Source organism: Lissotriton vulgaris, chromosome 3_1 (genome assembly GCF_964263255.1).
Source record: "Lissotriton vulgaris chromosome 3_1, aLisVul1.2, whole genome shotgun sequence".
Lineage (NCBI taxonomy): Eukaryota > Metazoa > Chordata > Amphibia > Caudata > Salamandridae > Lissotriton > Lissotriton vulgaris.
The window spans coordinates 834,204,252-834,221,710 of NC_141689.1; the positions used below are offsets into that span (position 1 = coordinate 834,204,252).

The following is a 17,459-nucleotide window of genomic DNA, read 5'->3' on the forward strand; positions in this document are numbered from 1 at the left end:
GATGGCTGTACTCTTCTAGTTTTTCCATTTGGAATTTCTCTGTAGATCCGCTCTCTTTGGTCGTCATTGTGGTTTAGTCGTGGGGTGAGTTACTCTCTGTACGATTACGCGTTGGTTCGGATCGCGCCGCTGGCCACCAATGTTAGACGGGGACCTGGAGGGTCGGCCGAGGACAAGGGGAGAGGCCTCCGGTGAGGGCCGTCTCCAGCGATCGTACAGACAAGTAACTTCCCCCCCACAGATGGACACCACACAAGGATAAGGTTAACGTTCTTTATATGCGATTCTTGAAGTAAGGTGGTACGATACAATGAGATCAGGACACAAGGATCCTCTCAATTCTAGTCTCTGGAAGGGAAAGGGGGTAGAGGGACAGTCCTTGTTACCAATCTGGTATTGAGATGAATCGATGGGTAGCTCACAATCCTCGAGCTCGGCGTTCGGGAAGGTCGGGCAGCGCCAGCAGGTCCCGAGGTGGTCGTAGGTAGCAACGGTCCGCGGCAGCGCCAGCAGGTCCCGACGAAGATGGTAGTTGCAAGAGGCCGCGGCAGCGCCAGCAGGTCCCCACGAGGATGAAGGTTGCAAAAGGCCGCGGCAGCGCCAGCAGGCAGGACGACAGTTCACAAGGCAGGGCTGCGGCAGCGCCAGCAGTCCGTCAAGGATGAGTTCTTCACGGTGTCTCTCGACTCCAGGATACAACTGCCTTCCTGCTCTGGAGCTGCCCCAGTTATAGGTCTGGCGCCCTTTGATGTCCGGACCCTCGCACTTGGAGGTCGGGAGGTCCAGGATGAGGGAGTCCAGACACCCAGCAGGGGGGTGGAGCCAGCGCCCGGGGAGGCTGGGGGCGATCGGCACCTGGCGGGGGAGAGCCATCGACACTTCTTTCTCCCATTGACCTGCCAAGTGGTCCGTTCACCTCCTGGGTGGATGGTGGTGCCGGGATGTCGGGGCCTGGCGAGCCCCAGGGTTGGGGTCGAGCTGAGGCCACGCGGCCTCGTGGTGCAGTGTCCAAGATGGCGGCTGGGCCGGGCAATGGTGCTGACGGTGGCCCGGGCCAGTGATACAGAGATATCCGGGAGCAGGCGTCCCGTAGGGGACGGGTTGCGGGTTGCTTCTGTGGGTAGCACCTGGAGAGCCGGTGTCCGGGCCCTGTCATGCGGGGAGGGAGCGAGCCCTTCATGGGGCCTGTCCAACACCAGATACTACTCAGGTGCCATCAGCATTGCAGATCTTGGAGCCAGAAGGGAAGTCTACACTAGAGTCCATGCGGAACCCAGGAGAGGGTGGATCCACTGGCAGAAACATGACTGAAGGCGCCTACGAATCTTTGGTGCCCAAAAGTGCACCTGAAGGAGTCGGTATGTGCCAAATAAATGCACAGGGCCTCATAAATGTCCTTGACCTGTTACTGTGTCACTGATGGCCTAGGGGAACTCGGTCGCATCAGGACCAATTGTGCATTGCTGACAAATGCATGAAGGGGCACGAATGAGTCATATCCTGAACCTAAACACCAAAAGGCACACCTTGTACGAGTTTGTGACCAATATTTGTTTCCCAAGAAGCGGCACTTCCCTCAGGAGTGACGTCCCTTCGAAGCACTCATATGTAACTGTTCATCTCATTTGTTCAATAAAGTTCATTCCACAATTGTAATCGATGCTTCAATTCTGTTTATTTCTTATGTTCTTTTGATGCGTGTTATTTATTCATAAAACGTTTCAGAAAGTTTCATTGCGATTATGCCCAATGCATTTCGGGCATGTGCCCTTCATCAGGGGACTTGAGAGTCCTGTGAAATAATACAAGAGAACTATGGATTAATTTGACAAGCGTTGCATTAAGAATCAAAAAAGCGTATTCTTTTGTCATGGACGTGGTACTTTAAAAATAGCGTGAGGAGGATTTGGAAAGACGGCATTATTAATGTTCTTAGTTTCGTTACCCGTGAGTTTTACTGGCTGTGATGAGATGGTGAACGAATAAGATGGTGCACAGATGAAAATGGGTTGTCTCGATTGTGGGGTCGTGATAAACGTAACCCGGATACAGTGGTTCTACGTGCCGGTCGTGTGCCGTGTATCGTATGTGAATTAACGATGTTGATAGGAAAGTGCACATCGTGCAACATGCAAGGATTGCAGATTAATAGAATGGTTCTGACCTGTGACATGCGGGGTCTCCGTACGCGGTGTAATGCTGTACAGGGAAAAAGAACGAGTATAAATAAAACATTCTGCATTACGGGTTAGTGAACTGTCTAAATGGTGACTGTCATTTTCTCAAGCCTTACCGTTTACGTCAGGAAGGCTGGCGTGTGTCCGGAACTCGATCGGAGTAGGGAGTGAAAACAGTGTATGAGTTCTTATGTATCAGTGATCGTGATTGGTGTCATGGGGGTCACGTGGTTACTAAGGGCCTTAACAGTGAACGTGATTGGTGTCGTGAGTCACATGGTGAAAGCTTTAGCGGTGATAGATGGTAACTTAGCAACGTCGATGCTATGTGTTTGTACTATTGTGGATACCACGTTTATAAACGAAAGTTAATGTGTGCATATGCCGTGTAATAGTATATGTAACAACATGTGCTAAGAATTAAACCTGCAAAACATTCATGAATGGGTAAAAAATTCTGAAACAAAGAGCAAATTAGGTCCAATACTTGAAATGCGATATGTTATAATACGATGATATAACAGTCTCAAAATAATGTCATTTGACGTGTGATAGTCATTCTAAAGGTAACAACTGTATTCTAAACGATCATTGAGTCCCTTTGGTTGTACCGTAGATAAACGGTCTATCCAGTGTAGTTCACGTCTAAGTAGATGTTGGGTATTGTCTCTGCCAGGTAATGAGGTCACTATCTCTAAGATGTAAAATCTTAGTTGACTTGGATTGTGGTTCTGTTCATTGAAGTGAGTAGTCACTGATGATTTGATTGTTTTTGTGCGTATATTACTTTTGTGCTCGGTGAGTCTGGTTTTAATTTTTCTTGACGTTTGACCCACGTAAGCAAGATCGCAAGGACATTTCAACATATAAACGAGATTCGCACTGTCACCTGTCCCATTCACTCAGCGTTTGATTTTTGTTTCTTTTGTTGGATGGTCGATTTCATTGCCTTTGATAATTGCGTTTTAATTTCCACAATTATGGCATGGTAGTGTGCCTTTGAATTCCTTTGTTGATGGTAATGTCTTTTGTTTCAGCAGTTCTTTAATGTTTTTCGTTCTTTCATACGCAAAAATTGGTTGATTTGTAAAAAGATGCTTGAAATCCTCTTCCATGTCAAGTAAAGGCCAATGTTTTAAGATTACTCTTTTGATTTGGTGGCTTCTGGTGGAGTATTTTGAAATGAATATGGTCCTTCTTTTGTCCTCCTTGGCTATGGGTTATAACAGTTGTTCTCTTTTTAAGGCCTGTACTCTGTCAGCCGCCTGTATCAATGTGTTCTCAGGGTATCCTCGATTTTTGAATTTGGTTAAGGTTAACGTTTTTTGTTCATGATATGATGTTTCGGATTATGGTAGGCGTTTGATTCGAAGCAACTGTGAGAACGGTAGATGTCTTTTTAAGGAAGGTTGATGGCAACTTTGGAAATGAAGAAGATTGTTTCGGTCTGTGGGTTTCCGATATACAGTAGTTTGTATGTTGCCTTGTTCGTTAATCACCCAAACATCCAGGAATGATAATTGGGTTGAACTATGATGGTGGGTAAATTGAATCAGTTTGTTCACTGAATTAAGTTCTTGAATTGCTGTCTCAAGTTCTGTATTTGATCCCCTCCATAGGATGAAAATGTCATCAATATATCTTTTGTATAAGGTGAGATTGTCTTTCCACTTTGGTTGACTTAGGATGTGGTAGGTTTCAAACTGGTGCATAAAGATATTGGCGTACGCCGGCGTCGCACAATTACCCATGGAAGTTCCTGAGTTTTGGACATAAAATTCATTGTTCCATTGAAAATAACTTTGGTACAACGTGAAATGCATTAATTTTAAGAGTAACAATTTCAAATTCTCCTCCTTGTAACTGTTGATAAACATTGTTTCCAAAGCTGTTAGTCCATGATTGTGCGGGATAGAAGTGTAAAGTGCCTTTACGTCAATGGTGCACAGGATCATGTTGGAGGTGAATGCTGGTTTCTGCTCTTCCAAAATGTTCACAAAGTGTGTTGTGTCCTTGACATAAGTAGGTATTTTTTGAACTAGCGGTTGTAATTGTTTGTCTATGAACTTCCCCACTGGTTCATGGATGGAATGGACTGTTGAAACTATGGGACGGAATGGTGGAATGGTATTTTTGGGGTCATGTAAATGTATGGTATGGACGGATGAGACTGGATTAGAAATTCCTTATCTTTGTTGGTAAGAATGCCATTTCAATTGCTTCATCAATGATCTTAGTAAGAATTTTAGTGAATTCCTTGGTGGGATCACCTCCCATTTTCATATAGGTGTTCCTGTCGCTCACGTGTTCATTTACGTAGTTTGTGTAAAAATCTGTGTCCATGATTATGAGCGCTCCGCCCTTGTCTGCCTGTCTTATGGTTATGTCCTTGTTGTCTGCCAAATTTTGTAAGGCTTGCCTTTCCTTCTGTGTCATATTGGTGGATTTACTTTTCTGTGATCTGAAGATCTTTATTATGTCTTTACTTCCTACCTTTTCAAAGGCGCCTAAAACTTTGTGACTGACAGGAGGTGTGTACTTGCTGGGATTTCTGAGTCCCATGAGGGTGTTAGGCTTGTTGTCTTCATTCATGGTGGATTTATCAATCACATTGGTGAAAAAATGTCTCAATCGTAGACTTCTCATGAATTTATATACGCTCCCTTGTGTTTCCAAAAGATTGGAGTGGTATGTGGGGACGAATGAAGTCCCTTTTTGTAAAGTTTTGGTCTGAAACGTTGAAATGTTGTGTTTAGAGATATTGATTATGAGATTCTCTGGCTCCTCGTGTTCTTTGCCACTGATTCTGTGGAGGGTCCTGCTCTTCCTTCTGCTCTGCTCTGAGATGAACAGTTACATATGAGTGCTTCGAAGGGACGTCACTCCTGAGGGAAGTGCCGCTTCTTGGGATTACAGCCAGCCCAGAGCAAAGTAGGATATAATTCGACAGCACCACCCACAAGCACGAACCAAGTTTATCAGCAACACACCCGAGTGTGATTACGACTATCACATACGTTTATTTTACAATATTTGTTTCCCGCAGTCACATCATAGTTTTAGGCAGGGACATAATTTGCCGCACACTGTATTCATTCTTTGTTAGTCGCCGAAAGACCGCCGAAGGTAGGAGCAGAGCTTCTGATCTACTTACAAAGGCACATAAAAAAAGGAGCTAACAGTGGCAGGCAGAGGTGGTGCTTATCTCCACTCTGCTCTGTCACTTTCTAAGCTGAACCAAGGCAATGTGGACATTCAGTCTGGAGCTTGGATAATATTCTAAAGGTGAAATATCTGTAGTTAGAATTATATATCAGAAGAAGAAGTTACTTACTTTCAGTAGCAATATTTCTGCTGTATACATAATCATCTTGCAGATTTCTCACCTTATTAATAGTCCACCCAGGTTTCAAATTAGTCTGGCAAATATGTATCTATCAATGAGTCTCCAGCCCCACCAAGTGTCTCTAGCGGTAACTCTGCCTCTGGACATTAGCCACTGGTATGTACTATGTACTAACCATTGCGCTGGCATCAGCTTTGATATTTTTTGTTTTCCATGCCCCATTGAGGCATGAGGAAAAGAACAAAGAGTGCGACAACAGCAACTACCACAGCACAAATTGCTTTGTTTGCAAGAGTGCGGATTTCCCATTCTATCGGGGGAGGCTGGAGGCCACTCATAGATCGGGCTAGAGGCTGCTTTAATACACGTTAGACGGGCTTGATACATCTGGGACCTGGAGCGCTCGGTGGTGAACTGCGCACATTGGTGCTGGAAACATTTGCTCAGTAGGACGCTGAAGTGATAAATCATCGAAAAAAAGTGCACCAGTAATCACAGTCGTCAAATACTTTGAGCCTGCGGGACTCAGTGACACTTCTTCCAGCTCCTCTGGCACGGGGTGCAGCTTCTTCGCGCTTCGTGCTGAATAATTTGGAGGGGGTCACTCAGGAGGCTGCTGTGATGGTGAGGGGGGCGAGGGACAGGGAAATCAGTGTTGCTCTCGGGTGCCTCATGGCTTGGAGTACCAGCACCGACCCTGCTTACCTCTGCGCGGCCGTGTTGGAGTCCAGCACCCCGTGCCCTCTATCCAAGTCCGGACGGCACTCATGCCACTGCCGAGCGGCTCCTCCTTCATGCTGCTCCTGCTGCGCTGGATGGTCTCCTGAATCCCAAACATGATCATTCTCCCAGGAGTACAGAGCTCCAGGAGGCGCGAGCTCCTTTCAGCACACACTAGGCGCTGTCCGGGGCCCCCCTGGTGGCTCAAACCCAGTGCCAGGCACTGCCGCCTCTTTGTTGCTTAGGTCCAGGGGTCCCGCCTGCTCTTGTCCAGCAGCGAGGCTCCTGAGCGCCCGGCTGGGCTGTAGACCCCTCGGCTGCTCTGATCCAGGACTGAGGGTGTGGGCAGCTGAGAGCCTGGGCTGGGGTCGGGTCTGCTCAGATATGGGTTTAAAGGTCCTGGCTGGTGAGATTCTCGATGGCGGTCTCCCCTGCTCCCATCCAGTGTAAGGGGTCCTCATCCAATGAGCAGCAGCAGAAGTCACAGAACAGTGGCCGCCTCAGGTGCTGCCTCGCAGGGCATCCTCCAGCTACCGAGAGCGGATGCTGCGGGACGCAGGCTGGAGTAGGTCCCTCCTGCAGCGAGCAGAAGGGGATGTTGACTGGCCTCCCTGCACATGGGCTTCTGCTGGCAGACTTCCTGCACACGGACCCTGCTGCACACGCAGTTCCTTCAGAAAGACTCCTGCACCCGTCCCCTGTATCCCGGAACAACAGTCCCTGCACACGGCTGCTCCTTGTAAATGTAAATGTAAATGTCAAGGTATTTGTAGAGCGCACTGCCACCAAGCGGTTTCCTGGCGCTATTACTCATACCGCTGTGGAACCCTTCCTGGCTTTCTCTGTGAAGTGTCCACTCCTGGGCACCCCCAGGGTGAAGCCAGGCATCCTAGCGCTGTTGGGGCCAGAGTGGAGGTTAAGCAAGCTATTGCCCAGAGTTGCAGCGTGGGGCCCATGATTAGAATAGGCACCGAGGCGAGAATTGTCAGGTCCGATGAAATTGAGCCCAAGACCCACCGAGGCGGGAATTGAACCCTGGTCCCGGGCCAGATCTCTGCATCAGGTTCTGCCGTTCTAACCATTGAGCCACACTCCTCCTTCCCTGTGGATCCCCGGCCGACGCTCCCTGAGCACAAAGCCTCGGCGGGACACCTTGCCGAGTCTGGCACTCAAGTATGGTGTTACGGTGAGTACTGACTTCTTGCTTGTTTCAGAAACTTCAATGTCTTAGTCGTCTTGACTATTGTAATGCGCTGCTGCTTGAGGCTCCGTCCGCACTGTTGGACAGACTCCAAAGAGTTCAAGCAGCGGCCGCTAAATTGGCCCTGGGATGGCCTAGGAGATCCTCGGCTACTGCGGCAATGGCTGAACTCCACTGGCTCCCCATGAAACAGCGAGCTGCTTTTAAATTGCTCTGCCTTGTTTTTAAAGCTCTGCACGGAGTTGGCCCTGTTCCTCTGCAATCTCTGTTCGAATGGTATATCCCAACCAGAGCTCTCAGATCCACAACAGCCTGTCTGGTTAAAGTTCCAAAAAAAGCCAGGACAGGAGGAAGATCCTTCAGGGTTACTGCATCAAAACTCTGGAACAGCCTGCCTCTGGATGCCTGCCAAATAACAGAACTTCTCCCTTTCAGGAAACTGATTAAAACCTGGCTCTATCCAAAATGCTAAACGGCAATCACTTTACTGCTCATTTCCGACTGCATTCATCTTAGAGAGTTGTCTTCAGCGCCAGGATACCTGCAAGGTGACAGCTGCGCTTTATAAATGTTTTAAATAAGATAATAAATGTGTCTACCAGAGCTGTGTGCTGGTGGCATGTAGTATTACACGTATGAACCGACTATGAACGTATATGATGTATGTGTAGGTTCCCTCGTTGTGCTTGCTTTTCTGCCCCTGTTCCCTCGTTGTGCTTGCTTTCCTGCCCCCTGTTCCCTCGCTGTGCTTGCTTTCCTGCCCCCTGTTCCCTCGTTGTGCTTGCTTTTCTGCACCCTGTTCTGTCTGTGTGTGTGGCTGTGTGTGTGTGTGGCTGTGTGTGGCTGTGTGTGTGTGTGTGTGGCTGTGTGTGTGTGTGTGTGGCTGTGTGTGTGTGTGTGTGGCTGTGTGTGTGTGTGTGTGTGTGGCTGTGTGTGTGTGTGTGTGGCTGTGCGTGTGTGTGTGTGGCTCTGTGCGTGTGGCTCTGTGCGTGTGGCTCTGTGCGTGTGGCTCTGTGCGTGTGCGTGTGGCTCTGTGCGTGTGCGTGTGGCTCTGTGCGTGTGCGTGTGGCTCTGTGCGTGTGGCTCTGTGCGTGTGCGTGTGGCTCTGTGCGTGTGGCTCTGTGCGTGTGGCTCTGTGCGTGTGCGTGTGGCTCTGTGCGTGTGGCTCTGTGCGTGTGCGTGTGGCTCTGTGCGTGTGCGTGTGGCTCTGTGCGTGTGGCTCTGTGCGCGTGGCTCTGTGCGCGTGGCTCTGTGCGCGTGGCTCTGTGCGCGTGGCTCTGTGCGCGTGGCTCTGTGCGCGTGGCTCTGTGCGCGTGGCTCTGTGCGCGTGGCTCTGTGCGCGTGGCTCTGTGCGCGTGGCTCTGTGCGCGTGGCTCTGTGCGCGTGGCTCTGTGCGCGTGGCTCTGTGCGTGTGTGCGTGGCTCTGTGCGTGTGTGCGTGACTGTGGGGCTCTGTGCGTGACTGTGGGGCTCTGTGCGTGACTGTGGGGCTCTGTGCGTGACTGTGGGGCTCTGTGCGTGACTGTGGGGCTCTGTGCGTGACTGTGGGGCTCTGTGCGTGACTGTGGGGCTCTGTGCGTGACTGTGGGGCTCTGTGCGTGACTGTGGGGCTCTGTGCGTGACTGTGGGGCTCTGTGCGTGACTGTGGGGCTCTGTGCGTGACTGTGGGGCTCTGTGCGTGACTGTGGGGCTCTGTGCGTGACTGTGGGGCTCTGTGCGTGACTGTGGGGCTCTGTGCGTGTGGGGCTGTGTGCGTGGGGCTGTGTGCGTGGGGCTGTGTGCGTGTGGCTCTGTGCGTGTGGCTCTGTGCGTGTGGCTCTGTGCGTGTGGCTCTGTGCGTGTGGCTCTGTGCGTGTGGCTCTGTGCGCGTGTGTCGGTGCGGGCGTGTGTGTGTGTGCGCGTGTGGCTCGGTGCGTGTGGCTCGGTGCGTGTGGCTCGGTGCGTGTGGCTCGGTGCGTGTGGCTCGGTGCGTGTGGCTCGGTGCGTGTGGCTCGGTGCGTGTGGCTCTGTGCGTGTGGCTCGGTGCGTGTGGCTCGGTGCGCGTGGCTCGGTGCGCGTGGCTCGGTGCGCGTGGCTCGGTGCGTGTGGCTCGGTGCGTGTGGCTCGGTGCGTGTGGCTCGGTGCGTGTGGCTCGGTGCGTGTGGCTCGGTGCGTGTGGCGCGGGCGCGTGTGGCGCGGGCGCGTGTGCGTGTGGCTCTGTGTGTGTGGCTGTGCGTGTGGCTCTGTGCGTGTGGCTCTGTGCGTGTGGCTCTGTGCGGGCGGGCGCGTGTGCGCGTGTGGCTCGGTGCGTGTGGCTCTGTGCGTGTGGCTGTGGCTCGGTGCGTGTGGCTCTGTGCGTGTGGCTCTGTGCGTGTGACTCGGTGCGTGTGACTCGGTGCGTGTGGGCGGGCGGGCGTGCGTGTGTGTGTGTGTCTCTGTGTCCGCTAATACGCTCTTCTACTCTCTAATGCTCACCTATTGCCATTGTAAATGACAATACCATTTATTTATGTTTTAAAAAAAACAAAAAATGAAAACAATGCCATTTGCAATGCCAATAGCTCTAACTTTAACAAAGCCTAGACCATTGCATTGTAAATGCTTGTTTAAATCCAGCGAGAGCTTGTCATCAAATCCAGTCATGTTCGTTTGATTTAGTATGGCTCTGCATGCCTGGGTTCCAGCACATGCCGCTGTTCTTGCTCAATGGTTGGATGCACATGATAAATACAACAAAAAGGGAGAGGAGAGAAGGGATGTAGTGGATTCGGTCTCCCCAGAAACAATTACTTAAAGAGAATCTACACAGGGATGTGGTTGGAGTGGCCCCTACAAATGTGGGGAGCACAGAGTGTTCTTTTAATACCCCTCACACACCAAAAGGACCCTTGGTGTCATGCTTCATCATTGGGGTCTTCGCACCCCTCTACCGGATGCAGCGTGCTACTAACTGACGAAATACGTGGGAACACTAAGATTTTGACTATGTGTGGTGTGAGGAGGGGTTATGTCAATAAGTGAATGATGGGTTTGAAAAAGTGTGGGTAGTGAAAAAAGGGGCTGGCACGTGAGGTCTAATACATTTTAATGGGCCTCCGTGCTGGCACTATTAAAAATGGGGGTGTCGAGGTGTATTTGTATTTTAATATACAACACCTCATGAGTGCGTCGTCGACATGTTTCGAAGCAGGGCTTCTTCTTGAGGACGGGGGTGCACAGATCCCCACCTTACTCAAGTAAAGATGTCCCTTTAACATCAATGTTTAAACTTAATTAAGTTTAATTCGGCTATCCGAGTTTAATATGTGCCTATATATACAATGTATACTTGCTGCCAAACGCATTGTTAGCACCATGAGCCTCCAAGATGGTAGGGGTGTAGTGCTTAATTAGCAGCTACCAGCTGGAGATTCCCTGTCCTTGGCTGCCCCTGACCACGGCTCCTTCGATACCTAAATAATTAAAATATGCATGTTGAAAACTGTGAAGGAAAGATGAAACAAAACTGTAAGCAAAAAAAATTGCCATCAACAGAACTGTTTTCACATAAGCAAATGGAGATACAATCAAGATGGTCAAAACAATTTCAAATTTAACTTGGGCACAATAAAGTAAGCAACTTTAACAGCTTAGTTTGGTTAGCAGGACGCCAATGCAGACAGAGCAGTCAGGTATCTTTTAAATGCGATGGTGTGGTCTGTGAACACCTGCACTACTCTCCCCTTGACAGAGGGAAGGAATGCCTTCAGTGCAAGTCGGATCGCCGAGAGCTCCAGAAGTTTGATATGGAGCCTGGACTCCGCCAGAGACCAGAGGCCTCTGATCAAAGCTGGTTTGTGAGCCACCACGGCAACTGTTGTGCAGTGCCCTCTGAGATCTGGACGTAGTCCACATATGCCTTCTCGATGGCATGATCGACTAGCAATATGCAGGAGGCCATGAGGCCCAGCAGCTTCAGGGTCATCCAGACCTGAACCCAGGATAGAGGCCGAAAGATCAGAATCAGAGCCTGAATATCCTGGACTCGCCGTTCGGCAGGATAGACTCAAAAGTGTGTTGTATCCAGAACCACTCCGATGAAGAGAAGCTTCTGAGAGGGGATAAGGTGCGACCTCAGCACATTGATAGAGAGCACCAACAAATGCAGGAGGTCGGCCGTAGTTTAGAGGTGGGAAAAGACTGCCCGCGCGAGCCCGCCTTCAACAGCCAGTCGTCGAGATAGAGGACGACTGGAACTTCTGATCTGCGCAGATGTTCTGGACATCCCCAGAGAAACCAGTTGTCCTCAGCCAGGCGTGGCGACGGAGCGCCACTGTTGTGGAAATCGCCCTGCCCAGCGAGTCGGCGGTGTCAAGGCCAACACGAACAGCCCGCAGTCCTGAACTGGTGGAAGAAAAAAATCTTCTTACCAAATTGCTCCAGTTTCTTGTATTCCCTGTCCAGTGGCGCAGTAGGGAATGCACCCAGAACGCAGAGACTTGGACAACCAAGCTCTCAGGGGTGGGGTGTTAGGAAAGAAAAATGGGGTCAGCCGGGGCCGAGCGATGGCGTTTGACCACGTTCCTATCCACTGGAGTCCCTGTGTTGGGCCCGGACAAGGTGCCCAAAAGAACGTCTAAAAGTGCATCATTAAAAGGCAGCAGTGGCTCCGCAGAGGTAGCCGCCGGCTGAAGCACTTTTGTCAGGAGGTTAGTCCTTGCAGCCACTGTAGAGAGGTGGAGGGCCTCCGCCACCCTACTCAACACTTCTGCATAGCTCGCACCCTCCTCCATAGCCACGGTAGGAGGAGACAGCATGTCAAGGTCAGGAGAGGTATCAAGACCACTGGCACCCCACAATTCCTCAGCCCAGTCCGGTAAAACTCACATTGAGCTGTGAGAGGGTCCTCCGTCCCCTCCCAGTTGTCCCCTTGGTCGGAAACCTGATAAACAGGCCGAAAATAAGGAGGCTGGACATACGGATAGACATCCCCAATCAGGATCGGAATAGAGAGACTATGTTCCGGCGCAGTGTCCACATCGGGGCTGAAACCGGGGCCGATGTTGTTCGGCGGGCTGGGCGACGTCGGGGGTGGTGCCAGTGGGGTCGACATTGGCGGAGGTGTCACAAGGTCAACCGGCGCCGACCAGGATCCAAGTCCAGATCCACGCGGGTCCTGCAGTGCCGGAGTCAACAGCGATACTGGGGCCGGAGCCGCTGGCAGTAAAGAGCTAGAATCCCCAGTCGGGCCCACGGGGCATGAAGGCGAACCCGTGGAGCCAGACGGCCCAAAGAGGCAAGCCATGGCTGACAGAAATTCCTGCAGCTGGGCCAGAGTAGTCAACGGACCCGGGAAGATCGGGTAGGCCAGCGAGGACTATGTAGGCTACTCCAGAGTCGCGGGGGGCACCACCCGCACCCTCAGCAGCATGGGGTGACTAGCAAGGGGAAGTTAGAGAGTGACAGTACTTCTTCGACTTCTTGGAATGCTTCGCCTTAGCTGACTCCGAGTGCGAAGACTTCGATCCCGAAGAACGATGGTGATGGCTCCGGGACTGGTCCCTCGACCTCCTACTGGACCGCGACCTTGAGCGGCGCGGAGCCGACTGCTGGACTTCAAGCAACTTTCGGAACTGCTCCCACAAAGTCTTCGGTGCCATGGCCCGGCATTCGGGGACAACTTGGGGTCGTATTCACGCCCCAGGCAGTAAATACACACGCGGTGGGGTCCGTCACCAACATCATGAGATGACAGTTCCTGCAGGACTTGAAGCCGGACATCCCTTTTGCACCAGGGGTCGATTGACTCAAAAAATAGAGACAAAAAGCCTTGAAAAACTCAGTCAAACAGTGACTGGGGGTACCGCTCCCTCCTTATCGGCGATTGCTGGTGCGGAAAACGAAAGGACTGACGTCAGCACGCGAGGGCGGCGTGTAAGTAGCTGCCGCAACGTCATCTCAGCGACCACTACGCCAATGATGGGTGCAGAACCGCACAACGCCACCTTCCAATGCGCAGACGTACTGCTGACGAAAACTTTACGGATCCAGTCTGACGCCTGGGAGTAATCCTAAGGTAAGGAATCTATCACTAACGTGTTTCTTTCAGATAAAATTTTCAATGAACACCTTTGTTAAAATTTGAAATAAACAGTGCTGTGAATCGGATACAAGGCTGAGACATTCAAATTTCAGGTTTTCATTGGCTCTGAGTGTTATCTAAGGTAGTTGATGGAGATGGGTTCCAGACCGCCACACAATAAACCAGAGGTGCCCTACTAAACTACGCAACACTGCAGATGAAAGTCAGATGAAAGAGGAATACCCTAGAACTAGATGGCCTGAATGGTGATGAGGATTCCCTAAGGTTTTAGACTACTTCCTTTTATGCTATTTACATGTCTCTTTCTACACCATACTATCCATTTGTTTTCCCTGTAGCCCAGTTGTTTAAAATGAGAACTCAAATTACTCAAGGAGAAAGGAAGCTTGCTCTAGCGCTATCTGTAGTTTATCTGTTATGTGCATTTGAGGAAATTCAATCCTACTGCTGCACCCGTCTGGTGTGCTGGAGGATAGCTTACACAGCTGTTTAATGAAATTCAGAATAGTAATCTTCAGACAGGCCTACAAAATATCTGGTTCAGAATACAAAACATTGAACAGATATTATATTCGTTATAATGAATAAAAACCCTTAACACATTCTTTTGTGGCAGAGTTCCAATGTATATTTACATGCTAGACAGTTCATCATTAGCTACTTAAAATGTAGATAACTACAAAGAAGCCACAAAGACCGAAAAGGAATACTACTGAGGAGGGCACAGCTTCCTAGTAAACGTTCAGGGAACCTTTAGGAAGGTATCTTAAAATTCTATAGTGTGTTGGGAGGAACAGAAATCATTCACAGTAGGCTTCAATATCCCACAACTCCCTTCACACACGGACGTACCGTAATCAAACATTACGGAATTGTAAAACGGCAAACTAAAAATGAACTAAAGCCTTCGTTCAATTCAGTCGTGCATCTATTGTAAGCAAACATTGTATTATAAAGAATTAACATAAGGAAAGATCAGTGGATCGAATCTATTCCACCAAAAGCCTACATTTGATTCCACTCCATGACGAGCATTTACTAACCCAAGCCCTGCAACACTTGTGTGTAAATGTATTGGTCGCATTTGAACACCATTCCTTTATTTCACAGAGGTAGGTCTGCTACTGTTGTTAACTAGCCCAAACTGACCATTAGGTAAATTGTAACATTTGTGTGGCATACTCAAAACACTTTTTTTTCCCTCCACATTCGAGACACTATCTCAAAAAGATGGCGGAGGAGTCTAAATGCAGCTACTGTAAGTAGGTCTTCATGCTGAGACATATGACAGACTCTTCACTGGTTTTAAATCCAGATATGAGACGCTTTTGGAAGGTGAGAGATCATTACTTGGTTAAGGACAGGAGGTATGGTAACCTGATCTTGCAGGTGTGGTTCTCATAATAACTGTCAGCTCAAGAGTAATTAATTTTTGTTTGACACTGCACTCTTCTGAAAATGGAAAATACGTGTAGAGAACATCACCACAGAGATTTGTGTGCAATCATGATAAAAATCTATTGACTTAATGCAAGACGGTCTGGAAGCAACATCTTAAATCAATTTGGATTTTTAGTATTAAAGTGCAATTCAAATTAATTTATTTCCCTAATCCATCTAAAGGTCTGTAGCACAATAATGCAAAAATAATTTAGTAATTTCATATTTTGTTGACTGTTTACGGTTCAAAAACAAAAACTAAGAGTGTTATTTTAATGATAAAGATTCCACAACATATAATTTACAGTTTAAGTTAAATCCTGCAAGAAGCAATGCTTACCAATTCTGTCAGGAAGGACCTCCAAAGCTGAAACTCGCTCATCCTTGTTGAGTTCTAATCCATAGACACAGTCAAATCCATCATATTTGATTAGATAAAGAGAAGGATTGACAGGAACTTGATCCAATACCGTTCCTTTCCACTGTGTTAAAGTCCCACTGCCTTCTTTCCACCCATGCTGTATTCTGCAACCTACAATGTTTCTTCGGGGTTGGGAAATAGGTTTGCTTGGTCCAACATTGTTTCGATGTTTTCTGCATATGCGAGCAGGGAAGAACGTACAAAAAACACAGCAAGATGTTAACATATTACACGCCATAATCTGCGTTCAACTGTACTCTTTCAAAGAAATGTATAACTGTTAGGAGGATATCAACTCAGTGACTTCGTTGAAGCTCCAACTTAGTTCAAATCAATACAAAGATGCAACAACTCATTTATAAACGTTTGTGCATTTTAACACTTAATTTCCACAGCTCCTTTGGCCACTTGGCTCCAGATTTACTGAATAACAGTAAGACATTCTTAATTGGCGGGTAGTAATCAAGATGGCATGAAGCCACATCCGTTCTATCCAGCATTGGCAAAGCCAACAGGTCTTGGCTATGTGAGATGTACATTATCCCTTTCGACGCTCATGACGGAGCGGTTCCGTCATGAGTGTCGGTTGGGCTGTGCTCATGACGGAACCGTTCTGTCATGACCACGCCCGTTTCTTAAGAACGTTCAGCACAGCGTGAAAATTCGCGCCGCGCTGATGTGGTTAACAGTGTAAATTTCCCAAGATCACCATATACTAGGCTGACGCCGAGACTGAAGTACGGATTTGTACTTTGTTCCTTAAATGGCATTTTCACAAATTAAATAGTCTACCCTAAGAATAGTATTTTTGCAAAAAAGGTGCACATGTTTTGTGCAGCTGAAGAAGTTACCCTTTGAAATGGCAAGTGATACATACCTGTACACAAATTGAAAACATATATACAAAGTGTTAATAAGACAATGATAATGGCAACAATAGAACAACAATGGCGCTCAATAAGTTACACAACCAACCATAAAGACAATACACTGTGTAAACATAAAAAGTGGCTGAGGAAAGTTACACATATGTAGTTTGGACAAGACAAAAAAAAAACATAGCAAAGAATGCATCCTCTTCGATCAAGGCCACATGTAGATCATGGTCTAATTAACATTTTGTATATGTTTATTCAATTTGTGTAGGGGTATCACTTGCTAGAAAATTTCTTGTAATATTGTTATATTTTTCTCTTAATTTCTTTGGGGTTTGATTCCCGGGTATTGTTATTCTGTATTTTGCGTTACATAAGATATTTACCTTGAACATTTGTTATGCTTCCAGCAGAAAAACTACAGCCACAACCATCCATGAGGCGCACACTGCCCTCAGGATCATAACTAACAAGTTACACCTTTCTTCTCGGCTTTTCCACTGCATAAGATAATTGACAAGACAGACGTTCCTTGCAATAACTATTCAAGGAGTAGCGATGGTCAGATTTAACTGAAGTAAAAACATGAATGTACAACTAAAATATCCATTGTTGGTAGACTATTAACCAGAAGCTCTTGTTTAACTAGACTGGGTCTTGTCCTGGCACCTGAATCGTTAATTTTGAAAATTGTTTGCAGAAGCCTTGTTCCAGTGTTGATACTTTTGAAGGCCACTTGCTCAATTTCTTTTATTCCCACATGTTGTCATACTTGCAACTGCCTTTAAGACAAGCATCGGCAAAGGAAATATGTCTCGCCATTGAGACGTGTTGACTTTGCCAATGGATTTTGGGTATGTTGCGCATCCCAGAAGAGGGGACCGAAGCAACACAAGGGAACGCAGAAGCAACACAGGGGATAGATACGAAAGAAAACCTTTAACTTAGGTGCGGAAATGATCACATTTTTGCAGGTATAAATGAAGGCCTGCCCCCAAAGGAAAACTCAACCAGTTCTAACAAAACGAACTGCAGGCAACATAAAAAAAACAAATTTAGAAAAGCTTGTTCAACAGAGTTGAGAGCCATGAAAGGCCTCATTAAGCGCATTTGCCTTAGCACCTATGTGGAACCAAGGGCGCTCAACCAAGCATATCTACTAAGGGTCACCGAAGACCCCATAGACCAAGACACTAAGTCCACACACTCAAGACCAGAT

The 17,459-nt window shown here is 48.3% G+C and overlaps 1 protein-coding gene across 9 annotated transcripts in view; it reads right to left on the bottom strand.

Moving 5' to 3' along the window:
- Positions 1-17,459, bottom strand: part of SPIN1 (spindlin 1) — a 295,500-nt gene that overhangs the window by 60,936 nt on the left and 217,105 nt on the right. For all 9 annotated transcript variants that reach the window (XM_086961148.1, XM_086961143.1, XM_086961149.1 and 6 more), the window contains one exon: positions 15,285-15,538. In XM_086961148.1, coding sequence (XP_086817274.1) covers positions 15,285-15,538 — 254 coding nt within the window. The remainder of the gene's footprint in view (positions 1-15,284; positions 15,539-17,459) is intronic.